Consider the following 22790-nt stretch of genomic DNA (forward strand, 5'->3'; position numbering starts at 1 on the left):
AATAGCTGCTGCTGGTTTCAATGAAATTATCTCTAAGCATAAATAATTTTCATAGATGCCATGTGTATTGACCGCGTTACAAAGAAGTGTCCATAGCGTTTTGCTTGGTAAATTAGCAAGACCCGATTGGATAACGCACGGAGTTCCTAAAAGTTCTAAGATTAATACATCTACGCTTAAATTACTAAATGAAATGAGTAACGTTGTACTGAACGGGAGGAGTTTCGTCAGCGATGGAAAGTACCTGTATTTACACACCAGTCGGGGATTGTTGAAAATCGGTAGCGGACATGGTGGGACTATTTGGGGGCATTTATACGCTCATAAAGTAGATTTTTATCCAACGGAAACTGGGTGGCTAGGATTTGCGAACGTGAGTCAATCGAATTTGTCTGAATCATTCGTCGCTCTCTCTTCGTATAGATTGATGGGGATTCAGCTCATATTTTCATTTCAGGGACTGCTATATTTTAAATGCACGCCCAGAAAGCAATGCGAGTTATTAATATTAGATGCAGAAACCTTGGTAGTGCGAGGTGTAGCTGTATTGGAAGGTCGCGACTGGCCGGCATCTGTGATGTTTTCAGATGGAGAAAATTTGGGCATGATTACCGCAGCCAAGGATGTGAGTTTTATCGCCGACATTAGTAATATCCTCAACATTCGGATCTGCACCCTCGTATCTCGTTTTTTTTTCCCATACAGGAAGGCTTTGTTGTACGTACGATAAATACACTGAGTAATCCCGTGACCGTTACTTCTGAGTTACCATTAAAACTGGCAAGAAAATGCGTCGACGTTATCGGTTCCTCGTCTTTCGACGAAGAACAAAATGTTCACACGTTAAATATCGGTTGTGACGACGAAATTTCTTTCGTAACAGCTGGCAAAGAATTTGCCTTACTCAGAACTGTTAGTGGAAAGGTATTGTACAGTGGTAAAAGAAGTTCTTTAGGTATAAAAGGAAATGGACGGCCTAACAGATGGTCTGAACTAACTCTGGGAAAAGGATCTCGAGTGACCCATATTACAGCAGGTCACGATGGGCAACACGCCATAATCCTTCTGGAAGATGGATCTGTATTATTCGCTGGAACTGCGAGACGTGGGGAGGATGGTGATAGTAGTGCGTTTCATTTCGTGGTTCTGTCCATTCAAGGACTTCCGATCATTCCATACACTCGCAAACTAAAATTTTCAGATAAGGCTCGGCGGCAGCCGAAACCAGTAAAACCAAAGAAAATGCTCAAGGTTGAGGGACAGTTTATTGTCGATGCAGCCTGTAACAATGGATCAACTGCTCTCGTGTCAAAAGACGGTTCGGTCCTGATGTTTGGAAAAGATACGACACATTGCGACAGCGTTTCCGGTGTTGTTACAGATCTCAGCGACGTTCATGTCGCGCATGTCTCTCTTGGAAAAGCCCATGCTGTTGTTCTGACCAACAAGGGACAAGTTTATACATTCGGTATAAATAACAAAGGGCAATGTGGTAGAGATTTCACCACTAGCCATGTCGCAAACAAAGAAGTCACTGTTGTGGCTATGGAGACCGGTACCGGTGAAGATGAATTAATCGTAGCTGAAGAAGGTAATTAAAATGCGCGATTTCACATTTCACCATGGTGTTCGCTTCCGCATCACCCGATTTATTTATCACAGACGGCAGAGGTCCGAGCGATGAATGGGAAGAAGCGGCTGGTATGTGCCCAGCTGGACAACATCAATGGAGACGCAGAGTTTGTATGGTGTGTACAGTATGTCGAGAATGTACCGGATACAGCATCAGTTGTCTCAGCAGTATCCGTCCTGATCGTAATCCTGGCCAGTGCGTATTAAATTCACAAGATTCACGAATGCCGTAGAGACGGCCGCCGTCTGTTTATACCAAAGGATCCCATTTTTACAGAGAATGTGGTTGTGGAGAAGGTGACAGTGGTTGTGCGGAATGCGGGTGTTGCCGGATATGTGCCAGAGAGAGTGTCGACAACGGAGGTGAATTGGCAGTCTTGGGTCCGTCTGGAGTTGGAGATATTACGGATATGATGAGATTGGACGTGATGTTTGGAGGTATGTATATATATGTATCAATTCACCTTGCACTGTCTGTCTGACAATTCGACCGTCTGGGTGAATGTCTGAGGTTCTCAGAAGGATTTCTATAGATTCGCAAGATTGAGACACGGAAGTTCTAATATTATCTCCCGACCAGACGTACAATTGCACCTGCACCTGCACCTGTTCCTACATATTCCCACGAGGGCCGTGTAAAGGTCAGATTCGAGTATTATGATCAGGCACTCATTTGAATATCAAGACGGTCCTTGATGAGGTGAATGAACTAGGTGTCTTTCTTAGAATCGCGAACAGATTTTACTACAAGCTACAGGTGGATGTAACAATTGATCGAAGTCAAACATAGTGGGGATACATGTCTCGTCATAACACCAGGGTATACTACCATGTGACTGCAAAGTACTATAGCTTTACTTCGATGACGTAATCAAAAGCGCCTTTAATCTTTCTTATAAGCTACCGTTGCATAATTTCTTGCGCTAGTGGGAGCGTCTTAGGTGCTCCGCCACCTAGCGGCCGGCCGAAATCTTTCAGAAGGTGACACCGAATTTCTACTTTCTAAAAGAAAAATTGATCTATCTACAAAATTGACCGAGTTATCGCATTTTTTACCATAAATTTGAGAATATCTCTGCGTCGAAATATTCGAATTTATCGGTCTTCGAGCAAACCCGAGCTTTGCTGGATTCAGCGCAGCCAGCAGTGTAGCGCTTTGTTGTGAGACGTCACCTTGGGGGCTGAGCAGAGGTGACGGCTCAAAACAAGACCCCTCGCCCGTGGCTACCTGACTCCAGCTAAGCTCGGGCTCGCTGGTGAATTGAGAAATTCGAATATTTCGACCCATGCATGGATTGCGACGAATCAAACTGGGTCTACGACTAAAACCAACGATATTTCTTAATTTTTCTTCTCCCAACAGCGAATAATTGATGATTACTGGATCGATTGCATGAGTAGATGATTTCAGCTTTCAGATTAGGATTCCTGAGCTGACTATACGTGAGATTACCCTTGAGGAGCCAAAAAAAAATCGATTTTTAAGCAAAAAAAATCGATTTTTGAGCAAAAAAAAAATCGATTTTTAGGCAAAAAATAAAAAATGTTTTTAAATTGATCTAATACCGTTTTCTGACGTATTTTGACCTCAGGAATCTAAATCTAAAAGAAAAATTGACCCATCTGTACAATTGACCGAGTTATCGCCAATTTTCAGCTTTTTGGGGTAAAAAAAAAAAAATTAATTTTTTAATCTATATTAATGTAATTTGAGCTCAGGAATCCGAATCTAGAGGAAAAATTGATCTATCTATAAAATTTATCGAGTTATCGCCATTTTTAGGCATTTTTTTGCATAAATTTGAGGATATCTCAAAGGGAAAAAATCGTAGCTCAATTTGGACAACGGATTCGTGTTCCTGAGGTCAAAATACGTAAGAAAAGTGCCATACGATCAATTTAAAAAAATAAAAAATTTTGGCCAAAATTTGAAAAAATCGTAAGGGGTACCCCTTGGAAAAATCTCAAATTTTGACCAAAAATTTTTATTTTCCAAAATTGATCGTATGGCACTTTTCTTATGTATTTTGACCTCAGGAACGCGAATCCGTTGTCCAAAATGAGCTACGATTTTTTCCCTTCGAGATATCCTCAAATTTATGCCAAAAAATGCGATAATTCGGCGATTACTCGGTCAATTTTATAGATAGATCAATTTTTCTTCCGGATTCGGATTCCTGAGCTCAAATTGCATAAATAGAGATTAAAAAATCAATTTTTTATTTTTGACCCCAAAAAGCTGAAAATTAGCGATAACTCGAACAATTTTGGAGATAGGTGAATTTTTTTTTCAGATTCGTGTTCCTGAGGTCAAAATACGTCAGAAAAGTATATTACAATCAATTTTTCAATTACTTTACTTTTGGCCCAAAAATCACTATAAATCCCAATCGGAATACCTCGGATTCTTTGGATTTTTGGGCCAAAAAGGAAGTTATGACACTCTTCTAATGTATTTCGACCTCAGGAATTCAAATCTGAGAGCCAAAATCATCTACTCATGCAATCGATCGAGCAATCATCAATTATTCGCTGTTGGGAGCAGAAAAATGAAGACATATTGGTTGGTTTTAGTTGTAGACCCAGTTTGATTCGTCGCAATCCATGCATGGGTCGAAATATTCGAATTTCTCAATTTACCAGCGAGCCCGAGCTTAGCTAGAGTCAGGTAGCCACGAGCGAGGGGGTTTGTTGTGAGGCGTCACCTCTGCTCAGCCCCCAAGGTGACGTCTCACAACAAAGTGCTACACTGCTGGCTGCGCTGACTCCAGCAAAGCTCGGGTTTGCTCGTAGACCGATAAATTCGAATATTTCGACGCAGAGATATTCTTAAATTTATGGTAAAAAAAGCGATGACTCGGTCAATTTTGTAGATAGATTAATTTTTCTTCTAAATTCGGGTTTCTGAGATCAGAATACATAAGAAAATCGTATAATCAGCTCAGGAATCCAAATCTGAAAGCTAATATCATCTACTCATGCAATCGATCGAGTGATCATTAGGTGGAAAATTTTTTTTCATTCGATATTTTAACGTAGCCCACTCGTTTTTTGAATAAACAATTAATCAAGTGGGGTACTTCCAGCAATAAAATTTTTCTTCTGGTCAAAAATCATGGGCAACATCTGAAAATTGTCGATTGTGATTGTTTTTTACTCAACTTCAATTTCAAGTCAAAACAGAGCATGTCATTTTTTGATTTTACACTTGAATTCATACCCAGAAACACCGTAGATACGTACGGCGAGATTTTACAATTTTCGCCAGTCTCAGAAACCAAGTTCAATCAGGAAATGGTACGTGGTCTTCACGTGGACCCGATCGCATTTAATCATTGTACGTACTTGGTCTCCGTCACGATAAATTTTCGATCAGGAAACGGTAGATCATGATACCGTATCGAACTTGAAATTTCATAGCACCTTCGAAAATAAAATCGGGTCCTGTAACCGTCCCGATGCCTTGTCGGGCATTACCTTAAATTCACTTGATCAGGACCTCGTGGGATGTCAGGCAAATTTCCAGTCGGTATCTCTGCTCGATGTTTTCGGGTAACCATTGATCCATTGGTCGGTGCATTTCTGTCACAGCGAGGCACGGTGTCAAATTACCCGATCAGATACAAAAAAGATTAGAAGAAAGACGGCAAAGACAGAGAGGAAAACCAGGTCCGAGTGTGACTAAATTCGCGATGAAAATGAAAGGTGGCAACAATCAGAGATCGGGTGGGTTATTAATCGATTGTTCTATTCTGATTATGCGTCAGTTAGAATGATTGATCGAGATGATGATCGTTCCTCTGTTCTGTCAAAGCTGGTCCAAGCGTCATTCCTCAGAAAGGATCTGCGGGCAAAGGAGGAGTTGCAATCCCTAGCAACGTCTTGGTCGAAGAAGGAGTCGGTGGAAGCGATCTGGAAAGAGGAGATGCCGCACGAGTTTCCAGTCTTCCACCGGCCAGAGTGCCAATTCCATCCGATAGTCCGGTTGTACAAATCGCATGCGGTCTTCATCATACAGGTAAGTCGTAGCTAGTAGTCTCTTTATAATTATTACGTTGGCCGTAACAGAACACTGAAGAAAAACATTTCATTACCTGCCTACAGTTGCTCTTTTACAAAATGGGCAAGTATACACATTCGGTAGTAACATATACGGGCAGTTAGGAGCTGGAGATTTAATAGCTCACGCAGGTCCGGTTCAAGTGAAGTTACCGAGTATTGCTTCTCACATCGCGGCCGGCAGTAATCACTCTGTTGTATTAACATCAAAGGGAGAGGTTTATACTTTTGGGGCGTATCAGGTGAATAGTACAATTCGAATTACGTCTTATTTTACTGTTTCGATCAGTTCATCAGTTCGCAAAAAGCAATGCCCGGATACACGTCTGACATAGTTGTATATTTATTCGAATACAGAAAGGACAATTAGGCATGAATTGGTGGAGCGGGCAAAATGACGCGACCAATGCAAGTTCGCAAACAAATCGTAGATCTGAAAGATCGCAGCCATGGCATAGTTTTCCCAATATCGTACCGAACATTGGACCAAGATGGGGCCGGCGAGCGACTTGGGTTGGCGCATCCGGCGATCAGACTTATATAAAAATTGATGAAATTAATTCCATTAGTCTGACAAGAAGCACGGTTATGGCAAATAAAAATAGTATCAGTGAGTAAAGAATTTCTTGCGCTTATTTAGAAAAAACCCAGCCATGTGTACAGGATGATATTTAAAAACGAAATAATAATCTCTTGCAGTTCTACTGCCGAATCAAAATGATCACGCGAACTCTTTCAAGTGTCTCGTGATAAATAAACGTGACGGAAACTGTAACAGCTACAGCGGCACGGATCAGGTTGATTTTAGTCATACGGCAACTTGTTTAGATCCACTGTACAATGTCATATGGAGTTTTAATCCTGCTAATAACGAAATAAATTGCTACAACATCATATCTACCGAAACCCGATCGATTCCGGGTCTGGAAACTTCCATACTCAACTCCGAATTGGCGCTACCAGTTGTCGCTAATTGTTTTGTAACGAGATCTCAAGCAGCAATGCATCTTTTGGGCTGCCTCGACACTCTCACACAAGCCCAAGATGAGAAATTGGTAGTCGTCGAGGAGCATGAATGCACACAATCTTGTCAAGGAAAAGTCTATAGCAGGGAAGACTTCGTTGCGGTTAACCGATTTGAGAGTAAGTCTGTTTTTTCTGCACGCTTCCCGTGGTATTCAAATAATTTTTGCCTGTCGATGTAAGAAGAATTGATCGACGAATCTTGATCAGGTCACGGTGGTGGCTGGGGATATTCCGGTCACTCGATAGAAGCGATTCGCTTCATGGCGGACACAGATATATTGTTGGGTGGTTTCGGATTGTTTGGCGGGCGAGGGGAATATACTGGAAAAATAAAAGTAGGTTGAAAGCATTTCGATTCGGTTTCAGTCGTCCTTTTTGCGTCGAGACGTTTTTCAAACCATCCGATTCTTTTATCCAGCTCTTTGACATCGGGATGGACGGTGATCAAGAAACGGATGGTGAACTTATCGCAGAAACCGAAGATATTGCTTACGAATGCGGGCCGCGACAAAAGTATCCAATGTTGTTTGACGAGGTGATACCTTTGCAAGCCAATCGTTGGTATGTCGCATGGGCAAGAGTTAGCGGCCCTTCGAGCGATTGCGGTTCTAGCGGACAGGCGATGATCACAACTGAAGATCAGTATGTATTTAATTGATTAAGTTTATTCTTGACTCTCCACGTGATTATCCCGACGAAGACGAGAAGCAAACGAATGGTATGATTTTAAGGGTACTGTTCTACTTTAAATCTTCGAAAAAATCTAATAATGGGACGGACGTGAACGCCGGGCAAATACCGCAGCTCTTATATTGCGTTATAACGCCGGAAAATCAAACTCCAAACAGACAGAGTGATCAGGGCGAACCGGTGTACATATTGACCAGAGAATTCAGCAGAACTGTGACCAAAGTGAGTTACAAATGATCCGGTTGCCGTGATTGATTCGATTCTTCCGATAATTACGTGATTTTTTCAATAAACCCCTATTGCAGGAATGTTTCCAATCATTAATATCTCTGCTGCAATGGAGTTGGAATACTCTGAAGGCAGGCTTGTTGGACGCGGCTGTTCATGTAGGTTCGTCTTCGCATGCAATGTTAGAAATGGAAAGGCTAGTTTACATCAGTAAAGCCAGTCTCAGATTATTACGAACTTATACCAACGAAATTTATCCAAATCAAGGTAAAAACCCGATCACAATTTCCCCTGAGTATTCGTAACGCGGTGATGACGGAATAATAAATAATCTTTCAATTCAATAGTCGGCAAAAAAACTCCACCGGAATCTGTACGACTTGCCGAATGTATAGGTGAAGTTAGGGGGCTGCTTCGTCAAATTCTTTCAGATGTTATTCCAGTGACCGCTAAAAGTAAAGGCAAGACGCGTACCAGCAGAAGTGAGTTTATCAATTTCTCTCTTCGTTCGAACGTTTCATTCCACCTCTAGTCGAACCTCGATTATCCGAATCAATTGAGATCAGGCACAGTTCGGGTAATTAAACGCCATCATTAGGCAGTAAAATATCGCGGTCACATTCAGCACTGATGTAGTCTTTTTTTCATCACGATCGACGTAAAATCTCGTTGCTGTATGGCTCCATACATTTCTCAGCGGTCGACTTTTACGGCGAAGCTGCTCAGAGCAACGTTACTCACGTTGTTTCATGATAAGATTGAACATTTTGAGTCGCGGTTCAGATCATAAAACGTCCGGACAATGTAAGTCGTGTTTCGAATAACAAAGGGTTCGGACAAACGAGGTTCCGCTGCGATACCTCCGTCATCGGCCACTGAGGAACATGTCTTTGCCCGGCAGGTTCGTTGACCTTATGTAATAAAATGACCGGAAGCATCCTGGACGAGTGTCACAAAACATTTGTGTCTTGCTATCACGCGTTTTATCCGACCGCGTACCTGAAGTGGACATCACTTTGCGATCTCTTAGCCGAAATCGACAAGGTAAATTCGGCGAATGCTCGTAAATGTTGATTCATTTACCGAATCATTTTTTATCATACCATACGTCAATATCCAGGACCAAGGCACCTCTTCGAAGGACAGATTGCTGTCGGCGGTTTTAGCTTCTCTGTGTCATCCATCGGTTCGACTTCGTTCCACATTTCCAATTTTGAATAACGTGATGGATAGCTCGGACAGTATAAAGCGTCAACTGAGTCCATCTGATAATGCCGGCCTGCCAATGATGAACTCTACAGAGGCTCATCACTATCCAATTCTAGTCGAACAGATAAGCTACAAATCTCAGATCGAAAGTTCCAACAGAGGATCGTTGAATTGGTCTTTTCGCGAGGTATTGGACAGACTTTTGGACCTGGTGTTGATTCCAGTTAGAAAAAGTCTATGCCGCGAAAAGAGTCACTCTTTGCCAGACCTCGTTTTGCATTGCTGTCATTTATTGGCAAGAGTCATCGCTGAATTAGCGTCACAATCGAGCGGAAATGAGAACGAAGTACAAGGAGCTTGCGGTCGACTGATGTACACGACACCGTCCCGATTCACACGAATGAACCAGAGCAGATCTTGGAATACCGGCAATGGATCACCGGACGCTATCTGTTTTTCCGTTGATAGACCGGGTATCGTTGTTGCTGGTGTTGGAGTCTACGGGGGCGTCGGTGTCTACGAATACGAGTTGGAATTATTGGATGACGTAAGTAGATACTGTAAGTCTGTCGGGATCTCAGAAAAACTGTGACTCTTATAATGTCATTCTTTTCATGTATCCAGCAAAATAATACCGGCAACGATCCTTCGCATACTCAGCGTTGGAGCAGCTTAGATTTTTCGAGAGGCTCTTTTGCGCCGGAAGATTGCGTTAACGATGTAGTTGAATTAAAGTTTGACAAACCCGTTGCTATTAAAGAAAATGTCAAGTACGCCATACGTCTGCGTAATCGCGGTGGTCGAACGAGCAACGGAGATGCTGGTCTCAGTGTGGTAAAAGGACCGGACGGAACCACGTTCACATTCACCGCTTGTTCCTTAAGTTTCAATGGTGAGCTTTCGCGATGATACCATGTTTTGTTTTTTTCGTAAGTTTCTTTCAGCTGGGTTTGGATTTCGCAAATATTTTTGTATCTTTTCAATTCATAGGCACAACTCAAACTCGTGGACAGATACCCCATATTCTGTACTATTCGAATCCTCAAGATTCAGATAGTCAACAGTCCAGTAAAGCTATGGCAGAAATGCAAGCGCGAAAATGTACTTTGGCCATGACCGCCACCATAATGCAACGTGCCAACGAAATTTTATCCCTGGCAAGAGAAAGGGCGGAAGATTTTTCGTCCAACGAGATTCTTGGTAACGCGGCGTTCGTTACCACTCTTTTGCCACTGCTCATGGCGCACATCAGCCCATTGGCAACATCAGATCCAAGGGTAATTATATCGTTGTGTCGAGATTTTTGCTGTTGAGAATTTTCGAAAGAGGGTAGTAACTGCTTCAAATTCTAGAGCGGCGTTCAAGTGCTCACACTTATACAAGAAATGCTTCCTCACATCTCGGCGCTAAATCAAATATCGTCAATGGGTACGTCGCAAGTATCGCAGGACAGTGAAATTCAATCGCACGCTGCTCCGCCGCTTACGACAAGCCAACATTATACTTGGCTGGAAAGTGATCACCCCTATAAACCGGCAACGGTATCCCACTACAAAGTCACATTTTCCGAATCCGTAAAATGGCTTAGCGTTGAGTTTACACCCGATTGCGGAACCGCACAACCGGAAGATTATCTACAACTTTACGTACCTAGCGACATCGTTAGCCCGCCGATTAATGCTGGGTAAGTTAATTTTCGGAAATATGATTCTCATCCGGCTATCCTACCTCGGGACAAACGAAACTCATTTATTATGATCTAAATTCTAGCGCCACCACCGTAACTTCGGAAGAAAATCTTCCGCATTGGCCGGTTCTTCATAAGCTGAGTAGTATACCGAGTCAGTGGCCACAAAATGCTGTCGTCTTACCGGGTATTTATACCAATTCCAATCAGAATACAAGCGGCTCTTTATTTAGCTAATTGACCGCACGTTCCGTTCTTTTACAATCCAGGGAATGAAGTAGTGTTCTCGTTGGAAACTGCATCCGATTACGTAAAGGACGATCGTTCCAATACCTACGGTTTCAAGTGCTTGGTCATCGGATACGAATGGATCGGCGGAGTCGGCGGTTTGAAGCATCTGGAAACCGAACTTGCCTTTCTCGGCGGTGCTTGCGCCGCAAGTTTAATGAAAAAGCACCTCGCGTTGCCACCCGTGTCAAGTATGTTATCGATATTATTCTTCTCGAACCGACGGAAAAATTTATCGAAAACACGAGGCCGGAAGTAAAAATTTGCGAATTCACAGTGGAGGAAGTTGAAGAGGATCTCGATTTAGCGCAGGATACAGCCAAGCGACTATTCTCCAGCTATTCGGCGCTACTGGGAAGGGGATTCGCACTCGCATCTCCTCCTACGGTGACCCAGGCACTCGACGGAGTCCTTCCGTTTAGGTGAGTTTTTGCACATTTTTATTCGCTGCGATTTCTTTCCGCAAGCAAAAATTTCGCGAATCGATAACTACCGGCGTTGCAACGTTCACGAGTCCGTATAATCCGACCAAGATACCTCGCGTTATCGCGCGAAGCCAATCGTTCGATTTTTCATTCGTCGTTCGACGTGCTTTCGTTACGGAGATCGAATACGTCAGTTAGTGCGAATAAGAATTATCACTCGATCGCATTATTTAGGGTGGGGAATGGGGATCTCAAAAGATTTTGAAACACCGAATAATTTTCTTCGAGACTTATTTTATTTTCATCTACCTTGACAATTCAATGTAGGTGTGTAAGACAAGTTGTACAGTTGGCTGTCGATATATCACAGTCACGATAATCATCATTTAATTATTACAAACTTAATCATTGCTAAACGACTTGATTTTTTTCTCGTCAATTTATATTTTCTTAAATTAAATACACACCGCTAACAATTTTCCCCTTGATGAGACTCAAGGCGATGGTCAGCGGGTTGTTCGTAAATTATCGTGCGGTCGACTTTATCTCGAGACAGGTACGATAATAGGGTCAATATTCATCACCTTTGGTGACTCGGAAACTTTTTTTATTTCGAAGAATAAGCCATAGATCTCGTTTTCTTATGCCAAATTATAATTTCATATAGTTTCTGGATGATCAATTCTCTCGAATAAATATTTCGGACGCGTCCTTTTTTTTATTCCCGCTATGATAACGTTACGCTATTACAATTGAATAACATTCACATTGAACTAACAGAAATACGAAGCGTCGTCATAATATTTCTCTTACAAAAATATTCAAAGAAATTTCGTGAGACGTGAAACGTTCAATTTTACACCAGGGCAGTTGGGTTGTTGATACTTAAATTCTAGATTACCTTTAAACATAACCGACTGCATGGAACTTTGAACTATAATCAGATAATTAACGTTTTAAAAATAACATATCGAAAATGAAGTTTAACAAAAAAAAACTTCATAAACCACCGCGAGGACGTTAAATCTTAATTCTATTAATTTTTTGTTTCGTTTTGTTTTTAATAAATACGTTCAGGAATGACATAATATGAATACGTACTCGTACAATTACGTAATACTTATTTATAACGAATGATAGATATGTTAATGTGGCACTCAAATAAATAAACATAACGGAGATATGTTTGGTACATTACAACTGAAATATTTTCAATAATAACTAGTGATTTTTTTCATTAAATTAACTATACAAAAATACGAAAAATATTCGAAAACTTATCATATCTTACACAGTCAGTGATTTTGTTCTCGACACATTTTGTCTACGTGTTAATTTTTCTCTCCCATCATTATCATATCAGGACATTCTTTTTTCCATAAAAATCATTTCGTTCGATAAAAAGTCCTTCAGAATTTTGGAAAGTTATAATTTGATAAAGAAACTTCATAGGCGGTCAATTTCGGAGTTAGGTATTTACACAGATGTAGGTTCAATAGAATAGTACACACATCATTTCTCTATGCAAATATTCATTATCGATTTAATCGCTGAAGCCAATTATGCAATTAATGAATCTGTAATCGAAAATTGAATTTTAGTATCCTCTAGTGATATGTGATATCGGGGTTTTCGGGAATATCGGTTTCATTCAATTTTTATTTTCAATTTACAATGAGGTATGTGACATTTTAAACCCTGTAGAGAAATAATCGAGCGAACTCTGTGTAGCTGCGAAAAAATTAAACGATGGCGGGATAAATGGGAAAAATGGGAACAGCCGTGATTATCAGAAATGTCGAAACACATCGAATAATGGATAATTGTAATTATAATTCTGTCGTTAATGGTTCAGCCTTTTCAACAATCACATGAAATTCAGTTTCTCTGTACACTCGGCCATCCGGTACCACCATAGTTATCCTACTGTCTACTGGACCCTCTCTCGTAATAACACCATTTTTTTTCGATACAACATCTGGCGCGTTTGTGGGAACGCTTATCCAACGTTTTTGGTTATTTTCTCTGTGTCTACGACAGCACCAAATTATTAGAAAACCACCGATTAACAATATTATTAAAAGACCGACTAGTACGAGTATGAATAACAAGGTGGAATTGCTCATCGTGCAATATCTAGCCTCGTATTCGGTAAACGTTAATTGTGTATTGTCCAAATTTGAATCTAAGCATAGAAACGTGTCAGCTCCGACGCTTATCTGATCTTCGGGTTCGTTCATTGAATAAAGTCTAGTATAAACGTTACTATAATTTAAAATATTACTACGCCACGTTGGCATTAGAACGCAGTCGCATATCTGATTTATTAAAATATTGTCTAACTCTGGCCTGAAACTATTTCTGTCGAACATCACCGATCCCTCCTCGAAATTTGTTAAACTATTATTTTTGAATATAACGTCGTTCTGCGCGACAAAATGTGTCTCGGATTCGGTTTTTATGTCGAAAAACGCCCCGGCGTTCAAATTTCCGAACGTATTGTTCTTTATTATCACCGCACCTCTGGTAGTTATACTGAAAGCCTGTCCCTCGATAGTGTCAAATATACAATTTTGTATCGCCACGGTTCTCGGACGTCTGATGATGAAAGCTGAACTTCTCACCGTTCCCATTTCAACGCCGTCCAACATGAATTTGTTTATAACTTCGATATCGTTCATCGCTCTGCTCGGAATAACGTTGCCAAAACTACCGCCTATCACGTGCAGGTAACCGACGTCGAATTTCTTGAATGCTTGCGCCTCCATGTTTTCAACGACACAATTCTCCATGGTCAATTTATCCGTGCCGATTAAATTGGCGAACGCGAACGCATTTATTTGACCGATCTTAACGTTCTGCAAATATATAACTTCGACGTCACCCTTAAAAGTAAAACTAGGTAGTAAGTCTATGCTGCTATTTGTTATAGTTATTTTCGCCGGTGTTTGACGCGTCGATAGCTCAAAACTTTGACGAAACAACGTCAGATTTCCCACGTTGACGAAGGTTATTGCTCTGAGACCTCCCATCGCAGTTAAACTCGAATTTGACAATATCACAGACGCGCAGTTTGCGATTAAAATCCTACTCGTGTGCGGGCTCAATCTTCTGTCGCCTTCCGTTGTTAACAATAACTCGAACTGAAACAGACAGAAAATACAAATTTAAATCGTTATTGTCGCAGGTAAAAAGATACTCTTCTATGATCCGAGCAACACCCTTTTCGCTACCCTGGAATAAATTAGCGATGTTAACAAGGGTCTAATCTCCGCTGTCGTTAGTACTCTGTACCTTAGCTAATTGTTCTTGACACGCGTAAATCGCCCTGCGGCATCAATTAGCCTAATTAATTCAATTATGACGGCCAAGCGATGATAACACACGAACAAAAATATTCCTAAACTATGCACTTGTTCGCACTCTGTCTGTGAAAAAATTAGAAATTTTTCTAGTCGAAATTGTCTCGTTAAACGGCGTTGGGTCATTTGGAAAAATGGACAAAAGTAAAAATAACTCGTGCAGTTTTCGACGCGATCAATCCAAAGTTGATTAGTTTTACGCGTCTGTGGATACGTACGATACATCTACACGACCCACATCCCTTGCTTAATTCGTGCGATCTGCGGATAGCAACAAATGGCAAACGAGATTCCATTTCTATATAGAAGGGTGGTAGATATTTTCCCATCACCGCGTGTTATAGTGTTACTGGTTATATAACCGTTCCCCGACGCTACTGCTGCTGCTGTTGCCGTTGCGTTACGGCTACTGTTACTCTGTACCGTTGCCACGGTAATAAAACTTGATCGTTTTTGCTCTTTCGGGTCCAAAAAAAAAAAAGCAAATGAAAATAAAAACCCGAAGGAAGACCAACAAAAAAAGAAACTCGGAACGAAGGCATTGATCAAGAGGCGCTTTTCGTTTTTCATTATTTTACTTTTATTTCGGTGGTTCTTTTTCCCCAGTCCCCGGCTGAACCGCGCTTTTCGCGACTCAAAACCAGCGGCATAACGTCTACCGTACACGGGTGTGCTCGGAGAAGGCCAAAAAAATATCTAAAAAGAAAATATAATAAATAAAATAAAAAGGAAGGAAAACAACAGATCTCTTTTGTAGCCTGTACACACGCCGGTTTGGTACACCAACCCTCGTGTCGTTTGATTTTATTTCAGTACAATAGTCGCGCATCAAACCATTTTCTACCCCTCGCTAAAAAGCAGATATCCGGAACTAATAACGTTGACGTAGTACAATGTGGGTATTATACCTGCGGATATATATGCGTAACACTATGGTATATACGTTATAAACATTCGTGTATATCGTAAAAAAATATCCTCGGATCAGCTTTGCAGCTGTGCACGCTGTACTACACTCGGTAAATCATATTATCACGGTTTGAAATACTTTGAAATTGTAGCAAAAATTATTGGAAACTCCTTTTTCGTTTTTCTCTCGCCCCGGTGTTTCTGGATATTGAAATTTCTTGTGACAAAAATATTTTATTTATAAAACGACGGGCCACACGGTGTACCGATGATTCATATTCGATAAAATATATGATAAAATATATAGCCTTCTGGTACACAGACGAGGTACGTACGCGACGCGCACGTATGCTACATATCAGATGACGAGGTTCAAAGAATCTTTATCAAAGTGCTTGCGCGCGTATGGATGTTGATACACGTATTTAGGTCTCACTGAATCAGAGATAAAGGAAAAGGTGGTATGTCGTTGATGACAGAGTTTCTACCGTACGCTGTAACCACAAAAGTATGAATTCATAGTGTCTGAATAGCTTTGTCATTGATCTACGCAATTATACGCATATCTATCGCACGGAGAATCTAGGAATTTTATCACATGAATCTCAACCTAGTTTTGTGGAATTTTATACAACGTGGAGAACGAAAATTTTATTAAATTCCTCCGTGAGTACCGAAAATTCGAATCACCGGATATGATTTTACAAAGAAACACTCCATATTTAACCCATGTACGAAGTTACATTATAAAATAATTCTTCTGCATATTCTTCTTATGTTTTTCATTTGCATCTCTTTCCCCGTCTTCCTTTTTTTATCCATATAACGTTCGACATTAAATTTTCCTTCTGTACGGCATATAAACCGTTACGGCGGGCTTAATAAACTCGACGAAGTACAAGCGCGACTTGAATACTAAATTTGTACATATATTGAAACGTAACGTAACGTAAATGTGTAGTAATGACCTCGCGACCTCGTAAATTTCATAAAACTTTATACATCTCGGTATATAAATTAATTACATCTGTAATAATCTTTAAAATTCATTCGTTAATTTTCTGGGCAAAACAGAAAAAAAAAAAAAAAAGATTGAAAAAAGTCCTTCTATATTGTAATTGTGGGCGAAATATCAAAAAAATTGTTGATTCAATTTAATTTATTCATTTCATTCGTAGTCACGGCTTTAGGTATAATAACCACCTTTTTTTTTTTTTTTTATTATTTCGTTTGAAGATAAGGCAGCTGTTGCGTGTAATACATGAAGATTGTAAAAGTGGGTATATACATACGGACTGAAATCGGAAGCTAATTTTCTTTGGTACATATAGTTGAAGGATTTTTTTTTTCTCTTCTTTCTCAATATCATTATATTTTAAATTTGATATCGTGACTTTATAATCAATCTTATTTTATTAACTATAAACCACTTCGTATACGTGTACCGAGGCATAGGGGTAATATTACCTGTGTGAAATGTAGATTATAACTTAATAAGGTTGTAAAACGAAATGAAACTTGTCAACGCTATCTCACGCACGAAGATCACATTAAAGTGCGCGATGTACAGCGTGTATAGGTATAATATTATGTATGTATATTTAATATGATGGCGTCGGTATTCGCCGCGAGGCCGAGGTTAAGGTTGTTATAGGGTTCAAGCTGCAGAGGTCATACGCGAAAGCATTGCGGAGGTTGCGGAAGCTTGAGCTTTACGTCGAACGAACCAAACGATTGAAAACTTTGCGCAGAACAACGTACACCGATCGATGTCACTGTTCAATTTTTGATTATCTTAACAAAACCTGTACAACTTATTTTCCAAATTCATTGAAATAGAAAAAATGCATGTACAGTATACACATACCCGTACATGGAACGAAAAAGAGACTCCGCGAACCACGTAATCCGAGACTCTATGCGCCGACTTATCCGACGTTTTTTTTTTCTCTCTCCTCATTTTATTTCATTTCATTTTTTTTTTTCATTTTTGTTAAGTAACAAAGTTGACCACTTCCTGCGTATTAAAACACGCGACATGCGTTAAAACAGATAATAATCACAATGATTATCTTTACGATCATCGTCGTCATACTATCGTCGCGATGATCGCATCGTAATAACTCACATACAGTTCACCCGCTGCGTTTTATATATTTAGTTTTCACATCGTATATTTATTACGAACATCGAATCAATGAAATTTTTTGTTCAAACATATTGGGTTGTTCTGTTCTTTTTTCACAAATTTTTTTATTCAAGGTTCTTGAATTAATTATCATACATATGATACGATTCGTGACACCGATTTCGCTTCTTTTTTTTTCTCTCTCATCTTTTTACTTCCATTCCATATCTTTTCAACTTTGCTCTATACACGATATGCGTCTGTACATATGTACCGTATATTATCATATACACGAAAAACACGCGTGTGAATTTATTAAAGATACACACAGTCGATTAAAGTTATAGACGGCTGTATCGAAGCTATTTTTGCACACTACGCATCACCCATATTTATATCTGTTTGCTCGCGATGATAAGAAATACACTCCTCCTCTTTTGACCTTTTTTTTTTTTTTTTCTTTTTGTTCGAATTTGTTTTTCAAATTGTTCATTAGAATTTTATCGAAAGAATTATTCCACCGGAGTCGTCTCCGATGTATTCAGAAATTTTTTCCTCCCATTCCGCTTTTCTTTGCAGAAGAGAAAAAAGAGAGAAAAGTAAAAATTTGTTTCGTAAACTTTTATATAAATTTCTATCATCTGACCATTACGAATATATTTATGTATAATATACGTGTACGTGTATCCGCTGATATTCTGTATGGCAAGTTAATTTGCATAAATATGGTATAATTTACGGCTCTTAAAGTTGTTCGAGGTTCAACCCCGCGGAGTAACAGTGTAGAGTACCTTTACAGGATATATGGCTCAATAATTTATGGGGCACTTCGAATAAGGAATAAAACTTTTTTCTCAAAATTTGACAAACACACGCGCGGTTTTAGGGATTCGCATGTATATAACCACCACGGGTATATATTTTTATGTACTCATATACACGGTATGTAACCCAAATCTAGGTGTTCCAACGTACCGTTATACCTTACGTACACATCTGAGAGAAATATATAAAGGGAGAAAATGGATAAAATTTCACGACACCATATTTCGCGTGCGGTCAATTTATGTCGAGCTCCTTTCCTTCCTTCCTGTCTCATTCTTTTCACCTTTCTTTTTACTCTATATTCTTTCCGTTCCCGTTCTTCACTCATTTCTTTCTTTTCACCTGCCGCGTTAGTCGTGAACGACGTGCAGCAAGGCGTATTCTTCTTCGCAGTGACGTGCGAAACTACGTACCTATCTCACCACATACGATATCACGTGCGCGGTAAAACTTGTAAGTTACACACACCATGGTCTAAAAATATAGAAAATCGCCTCGCGTGTTATAGAATTCGTAACAAATAAAAAAAAAAAAAAGAAACTACAAAAGAGAGAAAAACAAAAAAAAAATAATGCAAGGATTTGACAAGTAGACTGAACCGACTGAAAGTTTCTGACTATACACTGCACAGTTGAGGAATATGTGATTTTTATTATTTCAATTTTTCATTTTTCTTTCTATAACATAGATTTGTATTTTGGGGGGGGGGATGAAAAGTTCGGAGTGCTTTGCCCTCGTTTTCTTTCTTTCATTTCGATGCTGCTGGGCTTAGCGTTTTTGTTTCTCATTTTTTAATTTTCAACCTACCTCTGGTTCGTTATTGCAGTCGCAAATGAGTCTTCCGAAAGCGTCGCAGTTGCAAGGTGGTGCGTCACATCTGTTCATTGAATTGGTTAATATCCCTCTAGCGATGTTTGTATAACAAAGTCCAAGGATTGTAGCACCTAGTAGGAGTCTAACAGGCCCCATTTTGTTGGTTTTGATATTTATTTATTTTTGGTTTTTGTTGGCGTTTGAAAAAACAATTCTCCTCACTCTCCCTCTCCTCTTCCTCCTTGTTAGTTTTGTTATATTTTCTTTTACTTTATACCTCTTCTTGATTAAGGATCATTAATTTATCTTCTTCTCTCCACTTTATAATTTATTTACACTTTCGAGCTTTTGACGATGCTGCTGCTGCAGTTGCCGCCGATGCTGCTGTAACTAGCGAAGCCAAATTTTCCGCGTTTAGAAAACACATATTTTTTTTCTTTTCTTGTCTTTAGTACGTGATACTTTTTATCATCACCTCGTTATCTTATAGTTTTTCTATTTTACACTCTGCTGTTCGCAGTTTGCACAGATCCACACTGATTTATATATATCTCGTCGAATCCGTATCGAAACACTTTTGAATACGATGTCATTTTTTTTTAATTCTCTCCCCTTCGTTTCTCTTTCACAATTTTTATCGAGCTTACGATTCGGTTTTCTATTTCTGATTTCATCCTCTTTTTTTTTTTCCTCTCGATTTTTTTTTCCTTCTTTTTCAGTCCATTATTTTACGTCTTCGGGATGTTAAAAGCGTAGTCACAGAGATCTCATCAAAGTATAAATCCAGAAGTTTTCGAGCCCCTCTGCAGATATTCACTCCTACGGGATGAACAGCTGAAAGGTATAATAGGATATGTACAATATAATGGTGAAACTTTAGAGAAGAAAAATGTTTTTTATCAGAAACTTTGCCCCAACATTTTTTTCCGTTGATCGACACCCCCTTCGATACGAAAAAAAAAAACAAAATGTAGGTATACGCAGTGATTCAATTCTCTCCCACGCCGAATTGCCTATTAATTATTTTTTTTCCACTCCACTACATTATTAGCTTGTACTTTAATAAATTTCGAAGTACATCCCCAGCACCGTTAGTCTTCTTTTGACATTTTTATGACTGACCCGTGAGAAATAAGAGAAACATTTCGTCCTTTACTCTTGTAACCCTTCGACTAATTCGGGGAATGGGTTTAATGGTGAATGATTGCTGTAGATTGAGAAATGAGAACGCTTCGTGTAGTACACTAGATTTCTTGAGCGCTATTTTTGTACAACAAAATTTAAATTCCACACACGTTTCCATTGCAACAAAAAAAAAAACAAATGTTGGAAACACGAAAAGTGAATGAAGAGAAAAAGTTTTTCTAGAGAAAAGAAAACTGAGTTTACTTTAGTTTGGAAAAAAAAAACTTTTGAGAAAAGAAGAGTAAATTCATCCCCTTCTACCAAACGAGTGTAAAACTTAGACGCTATTTTATACTTATGTCATCGGTTATTTATTATGGGTGGGTAAAAATTTTGGTTGTCGTTCTTTCGAAGGTAAGTATTTCTTGAATTTTAATTTCAACAAATAGTGATCAATTTTTCCTCTTATTGGAAATCAAATCTGATTTTGTCGGCAAATTTTCACGAATTTCGTTGCTCGGTTTCCGCGATGGATAGAGTTCGGAATTCGTATTCCAATTTTTTAAATAAACAATGAACATCGTATATCGATTCGAATAGTTGGTAGCAGCGAGAATATTTTTTAAAAACTCAACAAATGCAATTTCCTGCAGCTGTTGCGAATACATATAGGTAGTATATGAAATACGTAAAAACAGATAGATAAAAAAAGGGGAAGGAGGATAACGATAAACGCAAATTTACTCTTCAAACAACCGCGTGCTGCTGCTGCTGCTGCTGCAAACTGCAATGCTGCAGAAATGAACAACGTTTGCCCCGGGAATTTTATTGGTCGATTAATACGGACAGGTGAGGCTACAGTGGGAATATGGGCACCGTATCACCCTCCAGCAGAATATAGAGGGGATATATATATTTTTTTTTTTTTCAATTTCGACTATCTCAAAGCCTTCTCCGGACACACTAATTTCTATCGCACCGTGACGAGATAAAAATCAACGATAAATGATCAGTCGCATCTTTTTTTCTCGCGTTCATATCTCTCCGTATTATTTCTCTTCTTTCCTACGTCTTATTCCGATCGTAATTAAATTGTTATAATTATCCCGATAACGCGGTACACACATATGCGTGCGTCCCGATAAACTAGGTTGCGCATCGCCAATCACGAATATCCGTACACATATTATACAGCTATATCTGCTATTATGTACCATTATTATACACGTAGTATTTGTTCAAATATCGTCAGAGCTATTTTCGTTTTAGGTGCCACGAATATGCCGCAACGAAATACAAGCGAAGCTGCGTTTAATATTGTATAGCTTTTGGACCTTTAATCTTTTAAAAGACTTTCAGGACCGGCACCTGCACCGTAGTACGTCCGCGTTCTCGTGTTCAAGTTTCAAGATATTTCGATACGTATACTCCAACCGTGGACGTGTCTGACCTTTATTTCAATTTTTCTCTCCTCTCTGTACAGAAGACGAACATCTTGAAGATACGTCGAGAAAAAAGCTCGACAATTTAATTCTCAAAGGAGAATAAAAAAAGATATTTCATAAATTTACGAAAAATAATTTCGTCGTTTCGTGTTTGCGTACCTTTGTTTTATTTTTGAAAAAATTAATTTTTATTTCATCGATTATATCCTCTCTCGACCTGCAACACATTCGTTTTGTAATCCTTTTTCGAAATTTCATCCGATCGTCGTGTGAGCACTAAATTATAAGATGGCATGATTTTTTTTGGCTTTCACATCGCTGTGGAATGCGAAAATTCTCTTTTCTCATCACAATTATATTTTGTCACGTAATTTGTGTATTCTTTTTTTCGTACGATTATTCGATCTACGTCACTCGAAAATATTTTATGAGTAGAGAAACTTATTTTTTTTTTTTTTTCAATTAATTTATTACGTACACGCTCGAAATAATGAAAAAGTCTGTTCGCACGGCGTAGCGGTGGTATGAAATATTTTTTACGGTCACACGTGGATTGTGAATGAACTGTAAACGAAAGAAAAAAATAATACAATAAAAAGGGAAACGAATAAATAAAATAAATCGTGATACCGAGGATGGTAATAAACGCGAAAAAAGTCGGTATGGGTATGTCGGCGGGAAACGCCGACGTCGCGCGACGTGCTAACTGGTACTGTGCCCGCGATATTCGCGGACTAGTTTTGTCTCGCGGTGCTGCGTTTATCACGCGACACGATCCCCCTCTTTTTATCTCCCCCTCTCTCATTCTCTCTCCCCACCACCAGGTGAAGACCTCTCTTTACCTTCCTCCCTTTTTCTCGCCGAACTACGCTATCACTCTACTTTCGTTCAGTTTGGCCACTTGGGCCTCGGCTATCTCCTCTGCCCTTCTCCTTTTTT

At 39.5% G+C, this 22790-nt stretch overlaps 2 protein-coding genes across 10 annotated transcripts in view; one reads left to right on the forward strand and one right to left on the reverse strand.

Annotated features, from left to right (window-relative positions):
- LOC105688075 (E3 ubiquitin-protein ligase MYCBP2) overlaps positions 1-22790 on the forward strand; it is a 127918-nt gene that overhangs the window by 1960 nt on the left and 103168 nt on the right. For all 5 annotated transcript variants that reach the window (XM_020853559.2, XM_048659378.1, XM_048659379.1 and 2 more), the window contains exons 6-29: positions 56-373; positions 458-625; positions 706-1126; positions 1202-1591; positions 1663-1828; positions 1910-2070; positions 5224-5358; positions 5447-5650; positions 5737-5933; positions 6049-6301; positions 6391-6834; positions 6925-7052; positions 7136-7359; positions 7449-7629; positions 7713-7902; positions 7983-8117; positions 8537-8679; positions 8756-9391; positions 9469-9736; positions 9835-10121; positions 10197-10528; positions 10615-10718; positions 10801-11010; positions 11097-11241. In XM_020853559.2, coding sequence (XP_020709218.2) covers positions 56-373; positions 458-625; positions 706-1126; positions 1202-1591; positions 1663-1828; positions 1910-2070; positions 5224-5358; positions 5447-5650; positions 5737-5933; positions 6049-6301; positions 6391-6834; positions 6925-7052; positions 7136-7359; positions 7449-7629; positions 7713-7902; positions 7983-8117; positions 8537-8679; positions 8756-9391; positions 9469-9736; positions 9835-10121; positions 10197-10528; positions 10615-10718; positions 10801-11010; positions 11097-11241 — 5840 coding nt within the window. The remainder of the gene's footprint in view (positions 1-55; positions 374-457; positions 626-705; positions 1127-1201; positions 1592-1662; positions 1829-1909; positions 2071-5223; positions 5359-5446; positions 5651-5736; positions 5934-6048; positions 6302-6390; positions 6835-6924; positions 7053-7135; positions 7360-7448; positions 7630-7712; positions 7903-7982; positions 8118-8536; positions 8680-8755; positions 9392-9468; positions 9737-9834; positions 10122-10196; positions 10529-10614; positions 10719-10800; positions 11011-11096; positions 11242-22790) is intronic.
- LOC105688077 lies at positions 11522-22570 on the reverse strand. Of its 5 annotated transcripts, none has more exons than XM_048659385.1 (4): positions 22330-22570; positions 22011-22068; positions 19276-20115; positions 11522-14387 (listed from the first exon to the last, which is right to left on the reverse strand). In XM_048659385.1, exons 3-4 carry the CDS (start codon positions 19435-19437, stop codon positions 13074-13076), a joined length of 1476 nt encoding a protein of 491 aa, XP_048515342.1. In that variant the 5' UTR covers positions 19438-20115; positions 22011-22068; positions 22330-22570; the 3' UTR covers positions 11522-13073. The 5 variants fall into 5 exon arrangements, with proteins under 5 accessions (XP_048515342.1, XP_048515343.1, XP_048515345.1 ...); XM_048659386.1 differs by having other exon boundaries at positions 22482-22562; XM_048659388.1 differs by lacking the exon at positions 19276-20115.

Source organism: Athalia rosae, chromosome 8, assembly GCF_917208135.1.
Source record: "Athalia rosae chromosome 8, iyAthRosa1.1, whole genome shotgun sequence".
In the NCBI taxonomy this organism is placed as follows: domain Eukaryota; kingdom Metazoa; phylum Arthropoda; class Insecta; order Hymenoptera; family Athaliidae; genus Athalia; species Athalia rosae.

Coding starts and splice junctions, on each gene's coding strand:
- LOC105688077 (XM_048659385.1), bottom strand. CDS start 19,437: ATGGGGCCTGTTAGACTCCTACTAGGTGCTACAATCCTTGGACTTTGT. Junction 14,388..19,275: donor ACTGCAATAACGAACCAGAG/GTAGGTTGAAAA, acceptor TGTCTGTTTCAG/TTCGAGTTATTGTTAACAAC.